Below are 16,007 nucleotides of genomic sequence, written 5' to 3'. Positions count from 1 at the left end.
TCCCAGGCAGACACTTCAACCAGCTAAGCCACGGTGTCTCTCTTTTCACATGCTTATGTCAGTTGTTTGTAATTCGATGTCTAGTTTTGGATGCTTTGTTTGCTTGGGGTCATTTTTTGTCTACTTTTAGACATTTTGAGGCTGTTTTCACTCATCTTGTCCCAGTTTTGGCGATTGTGTGTCTGATTCTGGCCATTGTGCCTGTTTTTGGTTATGTTGCACCCCCCTTTTTTAAAAGTTTTAGACATTGTTTATCATTTTTGAGTCACTTTGCATCTTTTAGTGATGACTTTGTGTCTCCCAATCGAGCCCTTGACCACAGAACCAGAAACTTCAGAGGCTGTGGTTCATGAGCGCCCTGACCACACAGGTCGCATGGCCTGTGCCTGGTGAGCATGATCTCTAATGGATCTACGCTGGTGAGTGTGAAGGGTTAAACAATTCAAATGGAATCTATTTATTAAGAGCAAGTGTGGAAAATCTGCAGGTTTTAATTAGAAAAAAAGACAAAGGTCAATGAGATTTCAAGGTTAAGCCATTGGAGTAATGTGATAATTGCATATTTATATCAATAAAACATTTTTTTTTCCAAATAGGTTTGTTGAGCGCATTCTGAATCCACCACAGAAGTTGGGCAAAAACTGAATAAAGTTAGTGAAACAGAAAACCTTCTGAGACCAGCATAAAAAGATCTCCAACTTTTTCTGCAAGTCTTCAAAGATGTAACTATATTCAATTCTCAAAGACATAACACCAGATTTGTGCTGATAAAAATACACACACACACGCGCACACACACACTGTAGACTGCCTCGTCTTCTTTGAGCTCATGGTTAGATTGTTCACAATCTCAATTCAATCATCCTTGACAAAAGCCTGATTTAGAGCATGCATATATCCTGGCTCCCTGGGCAGCAAAGATAAACTGCCAACCTGAAGGAAAATCCATCTCCTTCCCCTGTCACATGCGAATTATTGCCAAACACCATGACGGTGTCTTCTTTTAATATTTTCCCAAAGGTCCAATAAAAGTAACCACATCTCCTTGCTGGATTAATGACAGCACCCACGGTATCCAGCCAGGAAGAAAAGGGGAGAATTTTGCTGCTGCGGGCAGAAAAGTTGTCTTAGTTTTGACGTGCGCTTTTGACAACTACAAGGTCAATATGGCAACAAAGTACAGTGAGACATAAGGAGGAGAAAAAGCTGGCAGCTCAGTATTTATATGGTCTGCATCCACTGTAATGCCTCTTTGAGTCTCCTGCTAAAAATACTTAAGCGATCTACTTTTTTTTTTCAATTCACATTTAGTCAATCATAATCCAAATTTTCAGCAGGGCACGCAGACAGAGCTAGAAGGAGTGTGGGAGAGGGAGAGTTGAGTTCCCTTTTTTTTTTTTTTTTTTTTTTTGCATTTTTTCATTACTGATGTGGTAACACAATTAATTAAAATACGAGCTGCCTCCGTAGGGATCCACAGATTAATTTCTAACGCAGACAGATGTCCAACTTAAAGGGGAAAATTGACCAAATGCAAATCTAAAGATGACTTTTCTATGCATAGCAATGAGGCCATCTGCAAAAAAAAAAAAAAAAAAAAGAACCCAATGGAGCAGAGCATGTGTGCGCAGCAGGGCTTCTCTACTAGAAATCAACCTCCCAAGAAAAAAATATCTTTTGCTAGATTCATTTCCTTTGAGACCGCTTGGGGCGTTTACGCTGTGAAGGCCGTAAACACGCACGTTACTCTAAACATGTGATATGTAATTGACATGGATCAGTCGGTGGGGGAAATATTAATGTGCCATAATTGAGTACAAGATAATTGTGCTGACTGTGCTGGAATAACTAACAGCTGTATTTAATGGAACATTTAATTGCACTTAAAGGCTTTTGTTGAATAAGCAGTTTGAGATGCTCACACATGCTGTGGACGTGACTTGTTTATCTTATCACAGGGAATTTCACTTTGCCCTCCAGACAAAACCTTCTGATGTCTCCTCACTATGTAGATGCTCCTTCAAAATGGATTTATGCTGAAAATAACGTTTCAGTATCTTTTACTTTTTACAATGTGTGGGTCACTTGGAGGCAGTTTCTTGTTGCAGTAATACAAATCATTTTGGGCAAAGCACCTATGTTTTCTACTGCTGTGCATCATGTGTGTAAAATAAAAATACAAAATTACTGCGAGAGTCCCTGTTGCCACGGCAACACATTTTTTACTTCTCCATTTTCACAAAATGGTGAAAAAAGTGTTCACTCTTCCATCAAACCGTTTAACTGTTTGTGTTTGTTTTAAATAATCTGTCTGTATCTGTCTGTCTTCGCTATTGTTGCTCAAGATCCTTGAACCAGACACTTTTGTGAAAAGCTGGAAAGTGAAGAAAGAAAAAAACAAACACGCTTAGTTACCATCAGATCAGTGCTTTGCTTTGCAAGTTATGCACAGGCCTAACAAATATTGTGCCACAGTAAGATGAGCAACAGCTAGCGAGTCGACTACAGATGTGCCTCATGTGTGTTCGCGGCTTCAAAATGGCTTTAATACCAGTCTCCCTTAAGATATTGCACTAATCTACAAAGACATGCATTTAAAATTTCCCTTCGCGTTATGTATGGAAGCATCTGCATTCGTCATGTTTCTCAGCTCATTCATTCAGAACTTCCCCTTGATGTGTCCCTCGTGCGTGAGGTTAGGCCCGATCGTAAACAGTGCCAAGACAGCCTTTCTACAGTAGCTCCCACCTTAGTGAATATGCAATGCGACCTTTTGCCACACGTGTTGTTCAGGCAAACACTGACACTCACAGACTTCCAGTGTTTCCAGAAAACACAGAGGCCCAGAGCACAAAGTGCAGTGGCAACTTCTGGGGCCGGTGAGGAGCAGAGCCTGTCTGTGTTTGGCACCGCGACTCAAGCGAACACTGTTTTACTTAGACTGTGCAGTGGAGGGCGAGGTATTGACTGGCCCAGTGTTCCCACTAGAGAGTTTATGCAAACACACTCCTCTTACTTTGTAGAATTGCCACAAGAAAAAATAAACCCATCAGCCCATAATTATGGTGCAATAGGTGACGTTTTCTACTTTGAGAAGGTTAAAGGGCGACTTCATCAACTTTCAACTTTCTTCCTATGGCTGTAGTTTAGGGCGTATTGAGGCGGGCGATACTAACACTTTTCCTTTCGATACAATACCAGTCGTTTACGGTCCTTTTTCATCGATACTAATACGACACCAATGTCCCTTAAAGAAAAGTCACATGATTGCACGGTGTTCATTAATAACTTAACTGCAATTGACAACAGGTTGCACGTATTAACACAGTATTGTCACAATATTTGAAAAAGTATCGACACCAAAACCAAAATCGATCGGACCAAAACCAAAATCGATCGGTGGGTAACTAAGTATTGATACCAGAGGATAGATACGTCCATCCCTCGTGCAAATGTACAAAGTACATGAATGCTTTTAAATGTTCCTCTGACTTCCCCGTATTAAAATCTTTCTCTGCTTCTGGCTGCAAAACTCCTCCTCCTGGGGTTTTTCATCATTAGGAGTTCAGATGATGTCATCCGGAGGAGCTCTGGAAAAGCAATTTGACTATGATTCCAAACTCCATAGTGTGAGCAACGAGATGACATAATCGGAAATGCAGGTTGATATCATCTGGAGGCATTTTTCAGCGTGAAGTAGAGAGATATTTTAAAACAGGGACCTTGAATTAGGCTCTATAATGTGCAGCTGAAAGAGGATTATTTTACCCAAAAATAAAAGTCAAATTACAAAATGAACATGCATCTCCACCCTGCTTAGTTTCATGCACAGAACAGACTCTATGTGGTTGTGCTAAGGTACGAAACCACGAGCGATTCCTCACGAGAAAGATCATAATTTGGCTTAAAGCACTGAAGTACGAACGGGGAACGAACCGCTGTCTCCCACTTGAACGTCCATCCATCCATTCCATCCACCTCCCCTCAGTGCTCTCTCTCTCTCTCCTCTCTGGCAGGAAGACATTACCACTTACAGTTCGATTAATAAATTAAATAAAATGAACACGATAAAAGAGAACGAATGATACAAGTTGGCTATTAAAATAATGAATTAACTGTATTATCTACTAAGTCAGATTATGTCTTATCTTGCCCAGTTTATAGATGGATGATAGGCTGTAGCTTGGTGTGGGGTCTCAGCAGGGCAACGCTTAGCCCGTTAACATGGGCCACCGATACAGATGGCCTTGAGGCACATCCATTATTAAAAAACGCACAGCTCTAATATTATTATAAAACCAGTGAGAAGGGAGCATTTTTTAAATAAAGATTCATCACTGCTGCAAATCCCTCATATGAATAATTCCACAAAACTGCATAAAATGTCACTTAGTGAGCTTGTGTTGTCAGTTGTCTGAGCAACAATGGACTTTAAATGGATGCACTTTCTGCTCACTGGGAAGAAGAAAAAAAAATTACAAGACACCGTAGCATTAATGTTTCATGAAAATCATCGCTCATTTCAAAATTGCCTCATTCGCCGCACCTTCAAGAATTGTCATTTGCTTAATCACCACGGCAGAGTAGATGTGCAAAGCCACATTTGCATCTGAGATACGTTTTCGCCTGTTTATTCAGTCTTTGAGGATTTCGGTGCGTGTTTAAAGACCACTTATGTTGCACTGGCTTACGCTCTAATGTCAACCAGCGAGGAATAAGCTCATAGAGGAAAAAGAGAGGGGAGAGAGTTTGAGAGGAAATAGCATCAGAATGAGATTATTGTGTGCCCTGGAAAAAAAAAACAAAAAAACAACTCAAAGCCACAAGAGAGCAGAGGGGAATCTTTGGTAGAAGAAAGTGGAATTTAATACTGGATGTGCTGTTATGTTCACTGATTCCGTTTAAAGAAAGCAAAGCTATGCTATTTTACAGGAAGTAACAGTCACTTGTAGAAGGGGCCAAGAGAGCAAATTTGATTCTGCGTATGTGGGATTTTCTTTTCTTCTCTCCAGGCTTCATTTCTTTTAACCAGCTGCAGAAGAAAAAGAAATAGCTAGAATCTTTACACGAGAAGTCAGCTCTTCCCTTTCTGTTTCTACCATACAAATAACCTATAGATCTCGTTAAAGGTTAAAGATATATTGAAAGCTCAGGATGCTGGATAATGATTGCTGCTTTTTTAATTCTTTTTTCTTTCTTTTTTTTTTTTTTAATCCCCTCATCCTCAAACTAATTTCTGCAGCTTGTATCTGATTTCGGGAGCTCGATTTTTAAACTGTGGAAATTTGTAGAAAAGCGTTACTAGATGTTTGAAGACAGAACTCTGAGTTTAATACATGCCAGCAGGGAGAAGAATGGATCTTGGCGTCTCCTCCCCTGCATCTCTCAAACCCTTTCTATTTACAACGAAACTCAACAAAGGAGACCTCACCCCTCACAAAACATGAACATGAACCAGGTGCACGCAGTTGACGCTAACCATTCTTTGCCCTTTTAAAGTTATCTGTTCGAGAAGCAATAACCACCCTTCATTGCACCTTGCTGTAGACCTTGTGACCCCAGGACCCACTATGTACTGCATCGTTTTGGGCCTCATAACAACCCACAGTGCCCACAGTGATCTTAAGCAGTCCTCTAAAACATGACACATCCTGTGACTTCTTGTCTTCTCAGTGACCTCGTCAATAATCTTGATGGCCTGTTTGCTAATTATCTAACCACATGACTAAATTTACTCGATTCCCCCACAACACTCGGACAGACGAAGCATAACGCAGCGCGAGTGACTCAAAGCATCAAATTGGGTCAAACTTTCCTTATCACTTCTCCTCCTCGTCAATGACATTCTCCTCACAGCTTCACTTTAATGATTCTTCAATATGGCAGAGCCCGCGCTGCAAATCAAAGCTACGAATATTGATTGATGCTGAATTTCCTGTGTTACCTGCTGTTCCTCGAGCCTGGGCTGAGGGGCCTTGCTACATCGAGCCTGTCTGTCCTCATCTCATCTCTTCTGCTCGGTGACACCTCCAATCATATCGCAAAATGTTTGACAAATTTCAGCATCTTCCATTTCAGTAATTTCCAAAAGGAGATTACTGAAATGGAAGAGTTGATACATTACACAATGTGGGAGCACTCGCACTCCTATCTCATTTCCCCCGTCTTTGATTAGTTTCCATCGGCCCTCAGGACAGGCATTTCTACCATTTATAATATGTTATCTCTTAAAACCAGGGGGCCGGTGCTCTTCTTGAAGGCAGCTTTGTTTTGGCATCTGTCTTCACTGGGGTTGGGGCATGTACAGAATTAAAGGCCGCTGATGCTGTGAATATTTTACATCAGTCACCTGAAAATCCCTCACAAACAAATGTAGCCCAGAGGGCTTTTTCTCTATTCATCTCAATCAGAGGGGTTTTTAGCAGCACTTTGGTTCAGCGCTGGCTGCCAAATCAGTTCAACGTCCTCTTGCCAATTCACTTTAGAAAATGTACAATTTTATCTCCGATGCACTGTATAATGGGGCATCGCTAAGGACAAGTCAATGAAAAATGGGCTGCGACTCAGAAAGAGGCAAGCAATTTAGCTTCTTAGCTCCAGCTGCGCAGTCGAAATGAGGGAAATCGACACTGATGTTTGTGCTGTTCCTATGGAGTTCGGTCCTGTTGGATGCTCACTAACGACTGCTTTTGTTTTCTACCCAGTATATAAAGTGACACCCACTCGACAAAATACAGCGCCACAAATCATCACCGATGTGAAAATGGAGTGGACAGCCATTTTTCTCTTAAATTTGATTCACTTTTTGATTAGTCCAAAGACTTTGATCATGATCTTTGATTGGAAAGAATAACTGAATGAACAGGAGCTAGTTCCAGTTTGGGAATTTGACAACACAAGATTTTGAAGGATGACTTCAACACGGTATTTTGTAAATGAATTGTGCAGCTCCACACGTTTTCATGCTGCCACTGATGTGATTTCACTGTCTTATCCAAGGACACTTCAACATGTGAACTGAAAAACTAACCCTGGGTTACAATGACGCCGGCTCTACCAAGTGAGCTATAGCCACCCCAAGCATTTTCAACAATCCCCATACAGACACTTACATATAGGAGGATTTAAGCTCCAAATACAGCAAAAGTGCCCTGTAAGATGCCCCCACAGTCGAACCAATGAGATAAAGCTGAGTTAGCATGTTCTCCCTGTGCTTGTGTGGGTTTCCTCCAGGTACTCGGGTTCTCTCCCACAGTCCCAAAGACATGCACGTTAGGTTAACTGGTCATTGCCAGAATGATTGTATTGGGAGCATGAATTGTTGTCTGTGTCTATGTGTGACCCCTTCAAAAACCCCACCTCTCACCCAATGACAGCTGGAATAGGCTATTGTGAATGTTCTATTGTGCCTGCAACCTGGATTAGTTACATTCACATGCTACATTCATGTCCAGCTGCCTCCTGCTTATTTCAGACTGCTATGAAAATGTAAAGCCGACTCAGAACATTTTGACAAACTGTGTTTTTTTTTTTCTTTTCCATTTTTGTTTCCATTTTTTCACATTTCATTTCCAGACCAAACATTTGGGAATGAACAAACATGTCATCCAGTGGAGAGATGTGTTTGGCTGACAATGCCGGTCCAGAGCACTGATAAAGAGCTAATGCAAGTCGACAGACACAAAATGTGAGTAGACACTATTAAATGTTGGTTTAAGAATGTGTGTAAGTCTTTAAAAACATCTAATAAATTAAAAAAATCTATCATTATTATTCATCTATCTATTCATTAACCTAATATATCTCTCTCTATATTTACAGAGATATATAATAAGAAATAACCACAGGACAATTTTTGTTTATGCATTTTGGAAATATAGCACATTAAAATGCCTTTAGCTGAGGTGTCTGACCTTCACTGGGTCATTAACACAGCTCTATGTGACAATAATAGCTACAAGAATGCAACGATGCTTTTTTTAAATTCACTTCATTATTTGTGACACATATTTGTCCCGAGGTCGAAAACTAATTTCATTGCCCTAATAGCTTAATGTAATTGTGACTTCTCTCTGTACTGTCCGATGTGTCTTTATTTCATTTCATTTTAATCTATTTTCCTTTGTATTGTTTAGGATGATCGCCGCACTGTTTGTTCTACAGCTTTTTCCAAAATGTGAAATGCTCTTTCATATTCAGTGCCAGTTTTTCCTATGTGACATTGTTGCAGAAAGAGACCACAGACCTAAAGAACAGTTCATACTAACGCAGCAAGTGTGCATCCATTATTCAGTTTAGCTGGGTTTTGGATGTGGGGCATCCAGTCAGAAACACTGCAGAGACAGGTGTAATGGAGTCCAGCACATGACAAACAGACTAAAGATGCTGGCAGCGTCTCAGATAGTTTTTTTCCCTTCCAGGTTGCAGATATTAGCTACATTTAGTGGCGTTAATCTGTTGTTTACCACGAGCAAATGCAAACACATTAAAGCCGCACGAGGGAACAGACTCTTCAGAAAGCACCGAAAATTCAGTCTGCAGAGCGAAGGGCAAACTCAGCCAGTTCAATCCATTCTGCTTGATAACAACTGACAGAGTGATGAATGAACAACCCACAAAGGTATTAAGCGCTAATATATGCAGAGCGATATTTACATTATAAGCATATCTTGATAGTATACTGTTCAATATACAAGCCTTTGAATGCACACATGAAAAAGCGAAGGAGGGAAGTAAACAATACTGCTCGCTTCATCTCTTCTCTTGGAAAAACTCTCTCATGTTCACTGAGCCTGAATGTTTGTAAAATTGTCTATTAGACTCAACCAGCAACAAAGAATATCACAATAGTGGTGTCCGTTTCACCAAGTTGCCAGCATTTATGGCTCATCGGTGCTGCCAAGTAGTACAGAGAGCAGTTCGGCATCATGGGCTGCTTCAGGCTAATGCTGCCTCAATAATAGGTTTCATTTTACCGTTTCCTTCAAAGATCACTTTGTCACATCATCCATGTTAACAGATGCCAATGGAAGCAAAAATCACTGCAAAGATATCGTGCATAGCTGCAGGAACATCCTCAAACCTAGAGATGGTCATTCTTGCATTTATAAAGCCAAACTGAAATACTGACTACTTTAATAATAATGTTGCCTATTATTTATCAGTATGATCCTGAGCATGATTTCATTGCAGACTGCTTACAGAGACTAAACTGGAAAAAGCAAAAGTTTGTGTAACCCCACCCTTTTAGCATTTTGCACCCAGTGGTAACTGCCTACTGCCTGTGCCACGTGCCACCCTGCTTTCTCGCCTCATCTGCACAAGTTCATATATTTCACTGAACAGATCACCTTTCTCTGCGTATTGTAGCCATGGGTCGAGGATCCGTGACCTATTATAAAATGTTTGCTTTTTGTTTGTATAAACTAAATGCATGTATATTATATGGAGAAAATGTTTATTATATGGAGACCATTTCTTCACCAAAGACACTCACACACAATTTTCCCATAAGGCCCTGTGGAAACATTTATTTGCTTAACTGGAGGTCACTGGCCACTTGAAGTTTGGCTAGAACATTAAGTGATGGCTTAAAGTGCATTCGCTATGAAGAGTCCATCAATTAAAAACAGCAGCCTAAGGAAAGTGGCTGAAGATTGCCTCATGTCCTTTAAAATATGTTTTAATAATCTGCAGCATGGCGATATTCTGCATTTGGAAAGGCCAGAGTCACCCACTGAAGGCCTATTGATGGGTCATAAATGGCACACAGTAATTGCTAGCAAGTTGTAAGTACTTGGCACATACAGTACTGACCGCTGTTCAGTGTAACTTCCTTAATTTGTTCCTATGGTTGTGCTCAGAGGGGAGCACAAGCATCATTATCTCAAAAACACAAGTGCACTAACAGTTGTTTCAGCTTGACTCACAGTACATTAGTCAGAAAGTGAAATTTCAGAGCAGGTTTGCGTAGTTTATGTGCAGAAGCTTATTTTGCCACAACTAAAAACTTCAATATCTTCCCCTCGAATGATTACGAAGCTTTTAACATGGCACAATGTAGAGGACTACACATGGACAGTAAACCAATACAAACCATTTTTTTCTTGCTAAAGAGAGCGTGGTATTTTGCCGACAGGGTCTCGCCAGCGTACCACCCTGTCATGTACACAGTAACTCAGTACTAATAATGTTTTGGAGCAAACAAATAGAGAAAATACGCAATTAAACACGGCATCCACAGAAACAACAGTCCATAAATGAGCCTGAACTTCTGACTTTAGGTTCTCTATTCAAAAACAGTGTTTAGTGCGGTGGGGTAATCAAGACCACTTGCCGTGTACTTGAGAAATGCAATAAATGCGTTTATCTACAGAAAATTGGAACAATATCTATCAATATCTAAAAACGACAACAACGTTGCCAATTTGAAGAAATGAATATGTGATTTTATTTTCTCGCTCTTTGAAATCCAGAGGGAAGCGGATTTTTACCTTGATGGCAGTGGAGGCGATCTGGATGTGGTGCAGCTTGTGCAAGGTGCTCTCCCTGTCGATAAAGTAGGAGGCAGCCAGCTGGTGCAGAGCTTCCAGAGTCACAGCTGTGCCATTGGATTCGCTCACCTCACTCGTCCGACTCAACTTCCGCTTGTCCACAAAGATCATTAATGACTCTTCCCCTGTGAATACACGCAAAGAGACACAAACTCCATTAATGACTCATCCCCCCGTGAGCACACACACACACACACACACACACAGTGTCCTCAGTGGTAAATATTAACTCATCAACACCTGCCAGCACTCATTATACAGTGGCAAAGGCAGAAAAACAGTACTCGTGAAGGTGAAAGACACTGAGTCTCTATTAGTTTTACCCTATATTCAAATGTCTCTCGATACACACAGCACCAGGGCTTTCAGAGGACAGTGTATTGACAGATGTCGGAAGGAGTGAAAAATCAATAAAAGAAAATCTTTTCTAACGGCATTAGGTTTTACAGGGAATGTGGTTTTAATTTGGAGAAACTCTCGATCTAACACACTGTTCATTTCCAGTGGGGATGATAAAAGGTTAACACTTGTCTCATATACACCATATCACCAAAATATCCTTTCTGGGGGTTTTTTTTTGTTTTTTTTTCCTTTACCTACTTTTGCTAAAACCTTTTAGGAAAAGGTCGGAACTTCTTCCAAGAATCTGTCAATTTTTTAAGAAACATTCCACACTGTGAATTGTCAGTCATAAATCTGGTTGGAACAGATCACATTGCTAAAAAAAAAAAAAAAAAAAATCAAGTCTTATTATTTCAATGAATCCTAAAATAACTGCAGTTTCAAAATTTCAAAATAAGAGTGGTTCTGACATATTATCCTTTGGCTTAGCCCACTGGAGTCATTTTTGAATACTTTTCGTACTTTTTACCTCAAAACTGTTAACATGCGAGTGGTTAGTGTCATTTTTCATGCACAACCCCATCTTTACTTTATATATTTCTTTAAATCTAAAACCACACAAGTGTTTTTTGCAGATTTACTGCACTGGACTTTGCGGTCAAGAAAAATAAAAAAAATTTAAAAAATGAGAATATTGGCAGTCAGAATATTGGATGCATCCTAATTTGAGCAACTGAACACACACAAACCATTTATCATAACTCTGGTTTCAGTTGGCCTATCGATACCATTCAAGAATTGCCATAGAGTTTGAGATCTGCACTTTAGACTCACACACACAAAAATAGTTATATGAATGAAATACTGAGAGTTCATTAAACTCATTATGTCAAGTTGCTAAAAAAACAAAACTAGCATATTGGTAAACTTCCCAGCATGCATTGTTGGCAACATGTCCAAATGTCCTTTTTTTTTTTTTTGTTTGAAGACATTTTTACTGTGGGAACTTGATCTCTGTCTATAATAGATGTTACATTAGGTCTTGATTTTTTATTTTATTTTTGTACAATAATAAAAAAAACGTGAACCATGATGGTGATTGGATTCAGTCCGTACCCACGTCACCAACTAAACACGATGGGCTTTGGACTGACTCTAGCACAATGCGACTCCAAATGGAGCAAGTTCATCAGGTTGGCTGCAGAACTGTGATTCATTATTTTATTTTGAAAAATTAACTATTCAAATGGAATGACACCATTTTATGGACGTTTGTGTTTAGAGAAATACTAAGAATAAATTAAACTAATAAATGCATTTAAAAAATGAGGTTTACATAGCAAACATTTAAAATAAATCTGCAAGTTTGTACCCCCTTACATGCAATTTTATTGTAAGGGAATGCAAACTTTGCCCTAAAGTGAACATATTAATAATCATAATAGTAATACACCTTTAGCTAATACAGTTCTGCTAGTGTTAAAAAAATGGTTAAAAAAGTGTATGAAAAAATAAGTGAGACAGTGCAAAGTTTTGCACCCGTTTTTCGCTACACTAAATATGAAGCTTAGTTTAGCGACACTGCTACGCTAAACTAACATCATGTCTGCAGCACCACGGTTTACTTACTTTGCAGTAAAAGCTGTTTCCCTTTATTTAATGAGGATATATTGATGTTAAAACAAAGCTGGATCAAAACAGAGTTCATTTTTTCTTAGAGTGTTACTGATATGGTCGAACAGCTGGCTCAAAAGCTGCTGCACAAAGGCTAAAGTCATACCGGGCCATATTTCTGAAACTCATTCGGTGTCATTTTCAGCACACATTGTACAGTATTGTCTTATCTTTTTTACATACCATTTGTATTCATCAGTGCTTTGAGACTTTATGCACATGAGACAAATGATGAGGAGAAAGAAAGCAGCAGAAGCAGAGTGGGGAGGAGATTGTGCAGCAGATAGCCATGGGAGCTTTCCTGCCAATTATTGTTCTCTGGCTAACTTACATCCATTGTTATGGAAACAGCAGATCCAATGGCATTTTTGTCAAACAACACCAAACACAGATTTTGAACTAGAGAACATGAGCTTAAACAACCACAACGCATTCCATATTCACAGCTGAGCCAATATTCACTTGTTTGAGCACAATGCAAGAAGCTTTGCAGCTTTGAGGGTGTTTAACTTGTAGATCTTCTCTCTCTCTCTAGGACAACGCACCTTCATTTGAAAGCTATTCAGCAACAAGAATAGACAACAAGGGGATAACAAGGCCCAACGTTAGGGCAGTGTTGTTATGTAGCCTGTACATGCATTGGCCCTTTGCAACCAAATGGTTTCAGGAAGTGGAGCTGGAGAAATTCCAAAACTGAATCAGGAAAAGTCTCTCTAGCCTTGTGTTTTTTGGAATTTCCAGCACTTCTCATAGAATATACCGCATTGTTCCTTGTAATTGACCACTCCATGACTCTAATGTTAGGATGGATGTTGGATAGGAGGCATTCAGAGCTATAAAGGGAAATTGAAACTGCTGCTTGATCTCCAAAGTAGTAAATACCTACTGAGCTTTGGACTCGATTAGGAAATATAGTTCCAATTTGTTTCACGCCCCATTAAATTAAGAGACTAGTTCCTTGAGATGAACCTCCAAGTTATTCAAGTCAAAAAAAAGTTTCTGAAAGACAACGGTATGTGTTGTGGACTACATGTTCTACCTGGGTGTGGGGCAACTGAATGCCTAAAACCATTTCTCACGGTAAGGGAAATCAATAAAAGCAAAAGAGTCGATACACAGTCAATAACCTTTATTTACCTCCCAGTGTAGCAGAGAGCAGGAAGTGGGTTCCGTATTTCCTGATAATGTTGTCAGTGATGGCGCCGAGACTGGGCCGCCTGCCCAGCTGCCTAATGGTCTGGAGGAACTCTGGGTCCAGCGGCAAAGAGAAGCCATTGTTCTCCTGTCTCTCCAGGGCCAAGCTGTTCACCTTCCAGCGGCCAAACTCCCTGCGATGTTACACAAACACACGTGTGGCGTAAGCAAAGGACACACAACACATGGATGCTGCATGCAAGGACACTTTATACCAACGTGCACACAATAAGGTCCCCATTCCGAGAGTCTTTCCATCATTGTCAGAATCGGATGGATCTCGGGGCTGTTTTGAAACATTTGCATTAGAAACACAATGAAAAGACTAAATCCATCAAAGTCGATCTGAACAGTTGTTTGCTGCATCTTAAAGGGGAGGAAAATGGGGCCTATTGTGGTGATTTTAAAATGGACAGGAAACAGCTTGACCCTCATAAGGAGGCTCAAATTTAGATCTGTTCCATGCCAGGCACGAAATACGATGTCTGCACGACCTCTAAGTGAATCTTGTGTACCGCTCCTTAAGAGATGAATAGTGTCATGCTGTTTCTACCTCTGGCTCGGAGAATTGCTTTGCACCATAGTGAAAAACATTGTGTTTCTCCGCCGATTTTAAATAATGGGGCAATCTTTTCTCATCTCGAGTCACTTTTTTTGAGGCGCTGCTGTTGGACGGGCTGTAATCACGGATGGAGTCTTGCTGCTTTCAGGGCCTCTTTTGGAAGGGAAAAGGAGTTAATCTGAAGTCGTTTGATATTCAGACTGGCCTTGGAGCATGCCAGCTGCCTTTATCTACCAAGTGCAGCCTGAGTGCTGCTGCTTGATGCATAGATTAGCACTATTCACCTACAGCTGGTAATAAACATGATTCTATCCCAACCTAGCAGGGGAAAACCTTTCAATTATTGTAGGTAAGGTGGTTAACTTGTCTAAATAAAATGTAACATTAGTTTGTGTTTGAGTGTGTTTTTGCTTCGTAAGGCTGCAATAACCGAGATTTACAAGCAGAGACACACCTTGATTTTTCTAAGAACGGCTGCAGGATAAAATATGCCTACTCTTATATCCACATCTCTCTGCAATAAGCTGCTATACCTACCTCGAACAGATGAAGTTCGGGCAGTTGTGCTTAAAGGCTGTTGAGGTATAAATAAAAGTGAAAACATAATTTTGGCTGATGGCTCCCTCACTGCATCCACCCTCGCTGCCACGAAGACAAATATGTTTAAAGCCATCTACAAATAACTAGCCATCACTCAGATGACACATTGGTGAGAAAAACAATGCATTACTCAGTTTGGACTTGATGAGATTAGAGAGATAAACATTCTATGATCATATATATATATATATATATATATATATATATACAAAGAGAGAGAGAGAGAGAGAGAGAGTGAGAGAGACAGAGAGACAGAGTGTGTCTGATTTCATCTTTCTATTCAACATCTTGCACTAAAGTTTGGTTAAAAGGTGTTTGGAGTGGAAAACAGTGCACACTGGTGAATTATTACACTTCTTTATCAGAACACACATCTTTAATTTGGGTCCAGTTGAGGACTTTGACATGTAACAGTAGCATGGTCCTTCTTTGTCCCCTTTCTTTCCTGTCACCTGCTTAGAATATCACACTCCATTTAGTTGTCATTACCTAGGACCATAACTATGAGCCGTAGGTCCCTGCTGCACATGCGTCACAATGTAAAATGATTTAGGCACAAAGAATTATCTCTGATTGACTAAAGCTGGGGACACACCTCAGGACTGGCAGAGACCGTCAAAGACCGCACAGCTCATAGATGGAGCCCGTTTCCACCAACTAGCAAAGATTTCCAGTCTCTGAACGTCTGGAAGCAGCAACAGAGTAAGCTGGGGGCAACACGCTGAAAGACCGGTCGAAAACGTCTGGGCGTTCTGGAGATAGGAAAACCCCCAAATCAAAATTAACTATAAAACAATGCCGTGTTCAGGTAAAGCAGTAGTTTCTGTTGGTCGGCCTCGGCTGTGATGCCATCAGTTGCTGATACTGCTCATAAACTAGGCTCGACTGGCACTGACCAGGACCAACTAGGTTCAACCAGTTGTCACATACATAATCAGCCGTACAGTTGTTAAGTGTGTGCCGCCTTTAAGCACAAAGCAATAAAATGGTGTGTAGCAGGTGACCTACCCACCTATAACTATGGGCTGACAATGACTGATAACTCATCATTTAATGGCATAATTGACTGAATCGGCTGGATC

General features: G+C 40.3%; 1 protein-coding gene across 4 annotated transcripts in view; it reads right to left on the bottom strand.

Annotated features, from left to right (window-relative positions):
* The window catches only part of LOC137131884 (BMP/retinoic acid-inducible neural-specific protein 3-like), a 51,174-nt gene that overhangs the window by 18,652 nt on the left and 16,515 nt on the right, over positions 1-16,007 (bottom strand). For 3 of the 4 annotated variants that reach the window (XM_067513721.1, XM_067513720.1, XM_067513722.1), the window contains 2 exons: positions 13,707-13,897; positions 10,494-10,678 (listed from right to left, as the gene is read on the bottom strand). In XM_067513721.1, the coding sequence (XP_067369822.1) occupies positions 10,494-10,678; positions 13,707-13,897 (376 nt within the window). The remainder of the gene's footprint in view (positions 1-10,493; positions 10,679-13,706; positions 13,898-16,007) is intronic. The other variant, XM_067513723.1, reaches the window with a different exon arrangement.

This window comes from Channa argus, chromosome 8 (genome assembly GCF_033026475.1).
Source record: "Channa argus isolate prfri chromosome 8, Channa argus male v1.0, whole genome shotgun sequence".
In the NCBI taxonomy this organism is placed as follows: Eukaryota; Metazoa; Chordata; class Actinopteri; order Anabantiformes; family Channidae; genus Channa; species Channa argus.
The sequence above is the reverse complement of the archived record's forward strand: the minus strand, read 5'-3'. Positions and strand labels throughout refer to the sequence as shown.